This window comes from Tiliqua scincoides, chromosome 3, assembly GCF_035046505.1.
Source record: "Tiliqua scincoides isolate rTilSci1 chromosome 3, rTilSci1.hap2, whole genome shotgun sequence".
NCBI classification, from domain to species: Eukaryota; Metazoa; Chordata; class Lepidosauria; order Squamata; family Scincidae; genus Tiliqua; species Tiliqua scincoides.
The window spans coordinates 151,512,831-151,524,360 of NC_089823.1; the positions used below are offsets into that span (position 1 = coordinate 151,512,831).

Sequence of the window (11,530 nt, forward strand, 5' to 3'; positions counted from 1 at the left end):
ACAAGAGCAATACCCATGAATTTGTAAACCTAGTGAAAGAGTTGGCCCTGCCTGGTGAATTAACACAAAGTAGAAGTTATGACTTTGAATTTATGCAAGTTGAAAAGCCATACGAATCCTACATTGGTGCCAATGTCAGATTGAGGTATGAAACTAAAGGACATTTTTCTCCAGCTTTAGTAGCAGTAGTCAGATTATAAATTTTCTGTAGTATAACATTGGTATGGATACAATTTTAAAAACAAATGCACATTTTTTGTAGTTTGATGGCTTAGGTAGATGATGTATTCTGGGCTTCAGAAACTGGACATAACGTCTGGCAAATGAAGTCCTTGTGCTTTTCCAGGTTGTTGGACTGTTCAGTCTCTGTTCTGTAATGATGAGACTATGTGCAACTTGCATCCCATAGACAGAGTAATATCCAGAGTGTGTGTCAGAGAATTCTCAGCAGTGACATGGGATGTGGTGGAAGGGGAAAGGAGAGGAAAATGCTGGGAACAGTATTTTATTTATTTATTTATTTATACATACATACAGGTATTTATATACCACCTTTCTTTGATCATCAGATTTCTCCTCAGACTTTAATCCAAGGCGGTTTATATAGGCAGGCTGTTCTAAACCCCCATAGGGATTTTTACAATTGAATAGTTCTACATAGAACTCCTCGTTCCAGCTGGATATTAAAATTAGAGCTAAAAATCTTAGGAAGCTGCAGTCTATGCTGTGTATGAGTGTTTACAGAATATCTTACTCTGTCTCTGGATTTACACAGAAATAATACAATGTGTTTTTTGTTGCTTTGGGAAATACGATTTCTGTGAAATTCCTAGGTTTAATTTGCAACCAAAATAATTAGAATAGTAAATGGATTCATTAGACCTGCATTAACAAATGCAACTTGCAAAACTTTCTGGCTGCTAGCTAATTTGGTAGATTGTCACCTCTCTGTTTCCGGATGTGTGGAACACATTATTTGTATATCATCTCCACCAACTTTCCTCTTTTATAGGTATTTCCTTAAAGTGACAATAGTAAGAAGATTGTCGGACTTGGTAAAGGAGTATGACCTTATTGTTCACCAACTTGCAACATACCCAGATGTTAATAACTCTATTAAGATGGAAGTAGGCATTGAAGATTGTCTACACATAGAATTTGAGTACAACAAATCCAAGTATGTATGACTCTGAATAAGCTAGTGATTTTGAAGGAGGAGACTGAGGAAGATTTTTGTTGAAAAGTAGAGAGTACATAGCAGTGATTAGCAACTATTTGCTAATTGTGAGGGTCATAAGTTTGCATGAGGGTCAAACATGTCCTTTCAGCCGTGTCACAGTTGATGGGGGTTCCTGTCTTGAAGCAACTATTCTTGTGCATTCTTCAGTTTCTCACTTCTCCGAATTTGTCATCTGCTGATATGGGGTCTTTGTATCAGTTGGCTAAGCAGCAGAAAGCACAGTATCATTTGGTCTTGAAATGGCATCAGTGTGTTGTAGTCTCTACTCACTTATCTTTGGAGTGTATATTAACAGGTTGCAAATGACTACCAGCATCCATTTTTTAGCATTTGCTACCAGCATAGATTTTTCAGCATGTTAGAGTGCTCTCAGGAACCACATTAAATTTACTGCTTGCTTAAGGAATGAAACTTTTTTACAGCTGGAACCTTCTGGTGATGCAACCACTCTGAATTTGTTTTTGAGTGAAATAAGTGCAGCAGTGAACAGTATTTCTTTGTCTTTTCAGAAATGAAAATACAGTGGGCCCTCTGTACCTATAGGGGATCTGTTCCCTCTCCCTGTGTGAATACTGATTTCCGTGAATAATGGAATATGCAGGGAGGGCCTTAGGACCTCCTGGATGTGACTAGAAGTGTCTTCCAGTTGCCTCCAGGAGGCCTTCTGAGGACTGGGGAGGGGAGGCCATGTGCACAATACCTCCCAGAAATAACCAGAAGACCATTTCGGTTGTGTCTGGGAGGTTCTTGTGGCCCTCCAGATGTATATTCACCACCCACATTGAGTTAAATCCATGGTTGCTGTACCTGCGGATAAGGAGGGCCCACTGTACAAATATATGCATTATGTTTGTGTAAGCTAGTTAAAATGTATGGAAAAAATTCTTGTTTCTGATAACGTTCTTTTTTTGTCTCCTTAAGGTATCACCTAAAAGATGTGATTGTTGGAAAAATTTACTTCCTCTTAGTAAGAATAAAAATTCAGCATATGGAATTACAACTGATCAAAAAAGAGATCACTGGAATTGGTAAGTTGCATTGGGAGGGAAAGGTTGCAAGAGAAGTATTTTAATTTTAATGCATTTTGGATTTAAGTTTTCTAACATGCTCCTGTTTTGTGTTTGTTGGGGTGTGTTATAGAATTTCAATGGATTAGGTTAGGTGAGGGAAACCTGTGGCCTTAAGGCTACATGCGGCCTTTTGGGGTACCAGTTGCTGCCTTAATTCACTTATCTTTAGAGCAGGGGTCTCCAAACCCCAGCCCGGGGCCAGATGCGGCCCACAGTGAGCCTCTATCTGGCCTGTGGCCAGCCTCTTGTCCCCTGAAAGCCTCTGGCACACTCGACTGAACATGACCAGAGCTGTGCTCTGACTGCATCTGGAGGGTGTTCTGAGGGCTGGAGAGGCTGAGTGAATGAGCCCACTCATGCATTTATTCATTCATCTAAGTTTCATCTCTTATTTATTTAAATTTTTTCCTGGCCTCAGCATTGCACCAGATATTTCATGTGGCCTTCTGGCCAAAAAGTTTGGAGACCCCTGCATTAGAATATTGTCTCCCATATTAGTGTGTTGACAAAAATGTAACATTTTGTTGTATATAAAATTCTCAGCATGCCAAATAACAGGATCTCATCTAAATAAAATGTGGCTTTCCAATATAAAAAGGTTCCATAACCCTGGAAGTCGAACTCTGTTTAACTTAAAAGTTAAATTGTTGTCTGAACTGAATGACAAAATAGTTAGTTGAATTGAATTAATAGCGACCACTATTAATATGCAGGTATCTAATTTTTTTTTTGTTTGCAAGTGAACAATATATTGCTTTCTGATATATTTTTCAAAGCATGAAAAATGTGTGTTGCTAATTCTGAGTGTACAGGGAGAGGTCGGAGACCTTCATGTATAGTGATTTTTGACCTTAAAATGAAATAAAATCTGAGACATTGTGACAACTGGTCTGTAAAAGCAGCGCATGAGAATAGCCTGTTTTCATAAGAAAGCTGGGGACCTTTTGTTTAGAATACCATTATATTTTTGTCTCCAAGGAGCTAGGGTGGTAGACATAGCTCCTCTCCCTTCTTCTGTACTCACAACTCACCCTGTGAGTATGTTTGACTGATAGATGTTGACTGGCCTAAAGCAATCTTGTAAACTTCATAGCTGAGTGGGAATTTGTACCTATGTCTTCCTAGTCCAAGCCCCAAACCCTAAGAATTACACCACATTAATTTTATTAGCTGCTCAAGACTGTAGCTATAATGGTGACTGGCCAGTAGTGCTCCCCCCAAATAGCAGGTTGTTTAACCTTTGATGTACTTGTTGCATAACCTAATCTGCCTTTGATGCATAGCTTAATCTGCTTTGTCTGTTTTGCAACCTACCAAAAATTGGGTCATGACCCACTGATGAGGTATGGACCCACAGTTTGGGAACTTCTATAGCACAGTGGATAGCAGCATAATCCTTTATGTGTTTAACTCGGCCTCAGTGGGTTCAGTGGGACTTACTTCCAGTTAAATATGTACAAGATTATGACCTAAGACTGAGTAGCAAATGAAGACTTTCTGGTTCTAATCTTTCCTCTGGCTCACTTGGTGGCCTTAGGCAAGTCGTTCCTGCTCTTTTCTCATCAAGACAATACATGCGCATTTCTCTGCACACTCAGAAAGTGTTAACAAATCTTAAATCATAAGTATATACTTTAGCCCTTGTTTACTGCCTTATCACTGTCCACAGTTCTGAAACTCTGCTGTGAGGCATGCAAATGCCTTGTTTAATGACTACTAATATAAGCTTTATGTCTTAAGAGTTCATTAGAAAATACTTATTTCCCAATTGCTGTAATTTAAATTGCTAGTGCGTTAGTTAAAAAAAAACACAACTATTGGCCCTTGACTCACAAAAAGAATTGCGTTTGACTATAAATTGCAAAATAATTTTGAAGTACATTAAAATAAACAGCCTGATTTTTTTTTTTAACCAGGACCCAGCACAACAACAGAGACTGAGACCATTGCAAAGTATGAAATAATGGATGGTGCACCGGTAAAAGGTGAGTTCGTGTATGCCAATCATATTTCAGTTCTGAACTCACTTTAAACTACTTCTTGAATGCCTAAGTAGTAATAGTGACCATGAAAATGTGTTTATTTTCATGAACTTCAGTTTGTGTGGAACTTGCTACTTAGATGGTTGAAAGGACCTGTTTTAGAATGCACTTCTTTTGCAAGAACCATCTTTACAGATATCACTTTTGCAAGTGCTAATAGAAATTGCAGCTGTGTGCAGGAGTGAGCATCTTGCCTAGCATTTTCTGCATCGTTGCTCTGCACAATACTTCCTCAAACCATGCCTTTTTTTGAAGACCCATGTAGCTACACAGCCACATCTTGCCACAGGTGCTTTATAGCCTCAACCATCTGCACTTCTAACTGGGCAAGGCCAAGCAGGGCAGTGCCATGTGATCACTATGGTAGTGAGGTCAAGTACCATTTGCTGTAGCAGGGCTTTTCAAACTGGGGCGTTGCAACACCCCAGCCTGTGGGCCCTGGCCTCTGCCCCCTTAAGGGGCAGGGCTGCCTGGAGGAGGCAGTGGCGCAATCCCCATGTTTGCACTGCTGGGGGGGGGGAATGCAGGGGCTTGGGTCCACTTACCCAAGCCTCCTACAGCCTCCCAGGGGTGTGGGAGCCCTGCGCAACCTTCTGCAGGGCTCCCCGCAGCTTTGAAAGCAAAAGCGGAGTGATCGTGTTCCACTTTAGTGGAGTTGGGGCGCAATTGCTCCGCTTTCACTTTCAAAGCGGTGGGGAGCCCTGCAGAAGGTCTCGCAGGGCTCCCTGCATCCCCGGGAGGCTGCAGGTGGCTTGGGTAAGTGGACCCAAGCCCCTGCAGCCCCCCTGAGCGGCACAATCCTGCCCCCGCTGCCTGCCCCCACCCCCAAAAGATCTTAGAGCAGCTCAAACTCTCCCTGAGAGTTTGAAAACAGCTATGCTATAGTATAAAGTGGTGGTGGTGGTGGTAGTAGTACCATTAGCTGAAAAACTGAGTACACAAATACTTACCATGATGAATAACTTCTTTGTTATAGTGTCCTCTGCTTCTTCAAACTTTTTACACAAAATGGTTTACCATTAGAAATAGAAAGATAAATAATAAATAACAAGAAATGCAAGCCCTGTAGAATCCAACCAGGTCCGCTAAAACCATAAAAACAGCATAAGACTAAGATCTCTTAAAGCCTTATTTGCCATGCTGTCTTTCATGTTTTGTTCCGTGCTCCTTTGATGTATCACAAAACAAATTGTGTAGTTGGAAGGGAATTCACAAATGATTCAGTTAGTATTGATCTGAAGATTTCCTGGTTCTCATGGTAGCTTTTCAAATATCTTGTCAGAGAATGGATATTGCTAGGTAACTCTGTACAGTACTCTTCCTAATGTTTGGGATGCAATAGGTGGTGGTTCTCAAGACCATTGCATTCTTAGCTCATGCCAGTGTTTACCAGTTAAACTGATCAGTTTAAACTTTGATGGGCAAGTGTCCTGAATCTTGAAATGGAGTGCATACTTGCACCAAATATTTTGTAGTTTTCCTTTTTGGAAATTATCCCCAATTGTCCTTAAGCTATCCCAAGCTCAAAAAGGTATGTTGAGAAACTCCTCCCCCACCAAAAAATTGTATGAAGTTGCCAAACTGTTTTAAAAACTTGGAGCCTTTTAGAGTAATCTGGAGGTTTTGTGGAGCAGTTTCTGAATAGGAAGGTCCGTGGAACATATTCATTTGTGACTACAGAGTGACAACATAACTTAGTTGACAGAGAAGTGACTTCTCAGTGATGTAAAGTTGTTCATAGCAACTATTCTAACCTGTTAAAATTTCATTTCATCAACAAATCTAATTGTGACTTATTTTTTTTAAGGTGAATCTATTCCCATAAGACTCTTCTTGGCAGGCTATGATCCAACTCCTACAATGAGGGATGTGAATAAAAAGTTTTCAGTAAGATACTTCTTGAATCTAGTGTTAGTAGATGAAGAGGACAGACGGTACTTCAAGCAACAGGTATAATGCTTTGCATATTGGAATATTGCATCAAGATGGATATATATCCTTTGTGTTGCCTTTCTGTTAAAAAAAAATTCAAGGTGACAGAGTACTAAAACCAAAAAAATTAAAATGTTCACAACATAATCCTGTAGATTCTTTCTTGGAAGTAGGTTCCATTATGTTCAGTGAGAGGAAACATGTTCTCTTAGGAAAGGTGTGCATAGGATTGTGTGGTCATATTTGAGTAAAATGGGGAAGAGGATCAAACTGTACAAGTAATGCAATATTGTGTGAGGAAGCAACAGTAGGATAAACAGGTTTGGGACATTTATAAGTCTTGTATGTGTCTGAGCCAGTATGCTAATTAAAACATTGCTGGTGCAGTTCTTGGAGCACTTTTGTCAAATTGGAACATGAAACATTTCAACCTTAAAATTGCCTTTAAAACTGTCAGTTGACTGAAATGTATCAAGAACATGGAAGAAATTTGTCTTGTGGTCTTGAGACAATTCTGTAAGGCTCATCTGTTTGGGAGAGGGGAGGCTTTTGGGCACTGAACAGTGTAAATCTTTTCCTGGATCCTAAAGTTTAGGAATGATTCAGTCTTGTATTCAAATGTGGATTTATTTGTTTTTTTATTGTCCTAATATTGCATTGTAAGCTACCATGAAAAAGGTGGTGGAAAAGTCTTTTATTTATTAAAAAAGTCTAACGGGATCCAATGCATGCACACTTGAAGAATTGGGCTGCTTAGATTTAGTTTTCAGTTGTTTCCATCTGCAACCTATTTAAACAGATAAATATCAAGCTTCTAAAATTTGTGTTTTTCTCTGACTCTTAAATAGGAAATCATTCTTTGGAGAAAAGCTCCTGAGAAACTGAGGAAACAACGAACCAACTTCCACCAGCGGTTTGAAAGTCCAGAACCACAGGCATCTGCAGAGCAGCCTGAAATGTGAACTGGGTGTAGAGGGTGAAAGAACTGTTGATAGATCAGCAGGTTAAAGGTGGCAACAGCCTGTAGGGAAGAAGGCCAAAACTCGTATTGCAACAGTCTTCCTTCAACTTACAGTGCTGCATTTCCCTCACTACTAAAACATTCTCAAGTGTGTATATACATTTAAAATAAGTGCTTTCTCAAAACACTGGAACTTTCTTAAGCTATTTTATACTGCACATTTTACTTTCATCTGGTGTGGTGCAATCAGATATGCATAAAGCTTAAAAATCTAGTTTTTTCCATGCATGTAGGCTGGTGCATTTAAGTTTTGCTTATCATTGATGGTAGACTAAAGCATTTCTTTTTCTCTGCCACACTTCATATCGTACTTCCTCAGTGTCTGTTACCTGTATTCTTGAAAAATAATAAATATGCTGGCCTAAAATGACAAATTCAGGGTCTATAATGAGATTTTGTTCTGAAAATACTTAAATGTTCATCCCAAACAAATGCATAACATGTACAAAACATTACGTTCTTGTTGGATAGTTGAGATCAGTCCATAGTTTTATGATCTTGTATCCTTTGAAAAGTGTGTATAATCAAACTTCCTTCAGAAGTGGGGTGGTTGCTCTTTACTTCCACCTCAGTTGATTCTGTTGTGTTTGAATGCCTATGGGCTCATTATCCCAGAGCATCAGTGTAGAATTATAACTTCTTCCATTCAACATTGTTTTGATAGAGGGTGTGTGAAAAATGTTTTAATATAGCTTTTACTGATTACACTGTTGAAATCTGGGTCACATGGCACAAAACACTGTTCTCCTTGCACACTTCATTTTATCACCCTCTGTCAAACTTTATCAAATGTGGGGAAACTGTCTTTCTGAACATTTTTTTTTTTTCTTTTGATACCTCCTGTGAGGAAGGCAAACCTAGGCTTGTAAAAAGTATATGCAAATCAACAGAATCACAAGAATGCATTGGAAATCTGCATAGTAAAACATCTGATCTTTATTTTTTCAAGATTGAGTGTCTTTAAACAAACCCTGCTTGTTTGGGCACAATATGGAACCTGCTGAATTGGAAGGCTACTCAAGTTTGTACTTCACTTGGCCTCTGTACCAAGAATGTTCCAAAACTTCAGTGCAAGTGTTGGTTACCTTACTTTATGAGTAAGAAAAACTACTTCTGTAAGAACTGTTTTATTACTGTGGCACTTTGATGAAGCAGTCAGAGATACTGCGTGTTGGGATATTTCTCTTGTGGATCCCTGTGACTGAGAGAACTTAACTCCCTCATGTAAGTGCCTGTTCAGAATTGAAAAAAAGCCAAATATTTTCATGGACACTTGCATGTTGCAATCTCAAAACTATTCCAACAGATTTTGAAAACTGATTGTATTTAACCAGCCTCAAATTGTGCAACTGTATAGTAGACATAATGAACTGCTATTTGAATTATTAAAAATAGCTGTATTCTCACTAAAACATCTGGGTTGTCTTTTTTATTGTACAGCATGCCATAATGAATCTCACTTCAAGGTATATTTGCAGACTTTTTCCTTGGTATGATTAACTGAAAGTCAGATTGCCCTTAATAGCGTTTAATACCTTATATGTGAGGTAACATTCCAAGCTTGTCTGTTTATAGTGATAACCAAAACCATCACTTGACTTTCTAATGGCGAGCAAGTAAATGAGAGCAAGAGAAAGTGATGATTCCCTGTGGCAGCCATTACTGAATATCTTCATATGGGAACTAGGTACTCTGCTGAATCTAGTTTTAATCATGACTATGATTAATAGAGAGGAGCTGCAGAGCTCATGCTTTGCATGCAGAAGGTTTCTCGTTTGATTCCTGGTATCTCCAAGTTGGACAAAGAAAATTCTTGTCTGAAATGTTGGGGTGCTGTTCTAGGAATGAGCTAAATCAGTGGCTCCCAAACTGGGTCGTGACCTGATTTTGGGGGGTCGTGAAACTGACAAGCTGATGGTTGACAAGGAAAATGTATGGAGTGCAATGGAAAGCAAAACTGAACCACATGTGTGTTTACTCACAAGTGACTGTGCCTCTGTCCTTTGCAAAGGGGACCGCAAGACCACTAGAATGGTCCTGTTGCTCCAGAAAGTGCATAGTGAAAAAGATAAAACCCATAAAACACCATAGTAAAAAGGATAAAACCTAAGGCTTGAGCAGCTGGTGAAATGAAACTTTTTAGTCTCATAAAGCTAGGTGGGTCCCAATAGTGTCATTTTAAAAAGTGGGTCTGGTGCTAAAAAGTTTGGAACCACTGAGTTAGATGAACCAATGGTCTGACATGAACAGGGCTGCCCAACCATGAGATGACTTGTGGGTTGCATTAGTGATGAGGGTACAGCAAACTTGGGTGCTCTTCATGTGGGGGCTGCTACTGCCTCCTACCAGCCTGCCACAGCTGTGAATTGCATTTACCTGCTTTGCAAGTGGGAAACCAATCACCTGCTTTGCTACTCCTCACCTTGTTCCTTCCTTGTGCAATGAAGGAACAAGAGGAGAGGGGTAGCAAAATGGTGAGTTGCTGCCTCTGTGGATTTTTGAGGTTGGAAGCGATAAGTAGCTTTGCTATCCCCTCTCCTTGCTCTTTTCTCACATGGTCTGTTTAAACTTAAAAGGGACCAGACAAGGAAGAAGAGATGAGAAGGAGCCACTTGCCTGGCTCCTTCATTGCTGTTTTTTAAGTAAAACTTCTCCAGCACTTCCTGCTTTACTAAGAGGATTGTACAAGAAGTAGGTGGAGTTTTTGTGTGTGTGTGTGTGGGGGGGGGTGCATCAGGCAGCAGCTTTGGTTTAGCCAATGCTGCAAACAAAGTTTCCTGTGTTTGTATGCACTGTAGTAAATAGATTTGGTTTTTGTTTATTTAAATACATGCACATAGCCCCCATACCTCAGTGAAAGTTCAATCATCTTGAGCAATTATGGTGGTTCCAAATAGAGGACCTAGAGTTACTAGTCCCAATTGAGAAATATGTTTTGTCTGTGTGCCTGTACACTCTCTCTCTCTCTCTCTCTCTCTCTCTCTTTGATCTCTAAGTGAGGAGTGTGTTTACAAAGGGGTAGCTTAGTGGGCTCTCATACTGTTAAGGCATACACAATCTGTCTTGCAGTGGTTCTGGTTTTGCTTGAAAAGAGTCTCTTACCAGTCATCACAAGATTCTCTTTTAGCCCAGGATTCTTTGAACCTTCCTTAGCTCCAGGTGAGCTAACTGGGTAGTAGGTCATCTTATATTCCTTGCATGTAGCAGCAGATGTGGAGATAGTTCAAATCAGGAAACAATGAGTATGAAATTTTCTGAGGGGGACAGATTTAACCTTACTGGACAAAAATTTCTCTGTTTATATTTAGACCACAGGTGTACCTCAAAGTCCCCCTGCCTGGGGCAGTGATGTCATATGACAGTCACTTCTAGGTTCTCCCTGGAGGAAGTATGAGCCAAAGAGGAGCCTCCACAGGAAAAGGTTGGGGGCATGAAGCCACCTGTACCTCCTCCAGGGAGAAACCAGAAGTGACTACCTTCCACTTTGCAACCCCCCCATAGTATCTAGGACAGGTGCCCCCAGTTTCTATCCTAGTTACACTTCTGATTTTGAGCGAGTGCGAATACTGAAGGTTTCCAAGTCTGTATAGACCATTGGGCCTTCCATGATGCTGAAGGCGTGTTTATGTGAGGGAAGGAAGCTCAGACTGTGGAGTGACTTGAACAGGGGATGTCTCAGAGATCTCTAACCAAGATTCCACCTTAGTTAAGCAGAGGTAAGAAGAAAAGCATAGGGCAGTGCTGTCAGGGTGACCGGAGGTTGTCTTTTCCCAGGGCATGTCCTCTTTTTTTAGCCTTGTGCCTGGGAAAAGAACTGAAGTGCCCTCCTTTTCCCTTTGAGCAGGCAGTGCATGACCTTCTTGTAATTAATAAATTATGAGTAATATAGTTTGAAATTCAATAACAAGTAATCTAATGTTTAAATTAGCCACACAAAATCACTATGCAAGTGCTTTTAGCTTTAATTTTGGCATGTCCTATGTATTTCTTGGACGTCCCACACTTCTGGGTGCCTGGTGTTCCTTTGCAGTTATGACACCTGGTCACCCTGTCAAGTGCTGTGGCACATCGATGTGCCACGCAAGGTCCACAGGTGTGCCACAGGAGTTTGGAGGGGGGAATGTCATTCACTGATAGGGCCATTGGGGGGATGGGATCTCTCCAGGCCAGCAGCATGGTGTGCCTTGTCAATGGTCAGAACACTGCTGGTGTGCCTTGCCCACTG

At 40.4% G+C, this 11,530-nt stretch overlaps 1 protein-coding gene across 1 annotated transcript; it reads left to right on the plus strand.

The window, feature by feature from the left end:
- On the plus strand, positions 1–8,717 carry VPS26A (VPS26 retromer complex component A). The gene is made up of 6 exons (XM_066619908.1): positions 1–145; positions 1,013–1,177; positions 2,162–2,268; positions 4,227–4,295; positions 6,160–6,302; positions 7,133–8,717. Exons 1-6 carry the CDS (start codon positions 93–95, stop codon positions 7,244–7,246), a joined length of 651 nt encoding a protein of 216 aa, XP_066476005.1. The 5' UTR covers positions 1–92; the 3' UTR covers positions 7,247–8,717.
- Positions 8,718–11,530: the final 2,813 nt, after the last annotated feature.

What these genes read in the sequence shown, in the direction of transcription:
- VPS26A (XM_066619908.1), top strand. Translation starts at nt 93, where the DNA reads ATGCAAGTTGAAAAGCCATACGAATCCTACATTGGTGCCAATGTCAGA. An exon ending in GGTGCCAATGTCAGATTGAG is followed by an intron (nt 146 to 1,012) that starts GTATGAAACTAA and finishes CCTCTTTTATAG; the next exon opens with GTATTTCCTTAAAGTGACAA. An exon ending in AAAAGAGATCACTGGAATTG is followed by an intron (nt 2,269 to 4,226) that starts GTAAGTTGCATT and finishes TTTTTTAACCAG; the next exon opens with GACCCAGCACAACAACAGAG.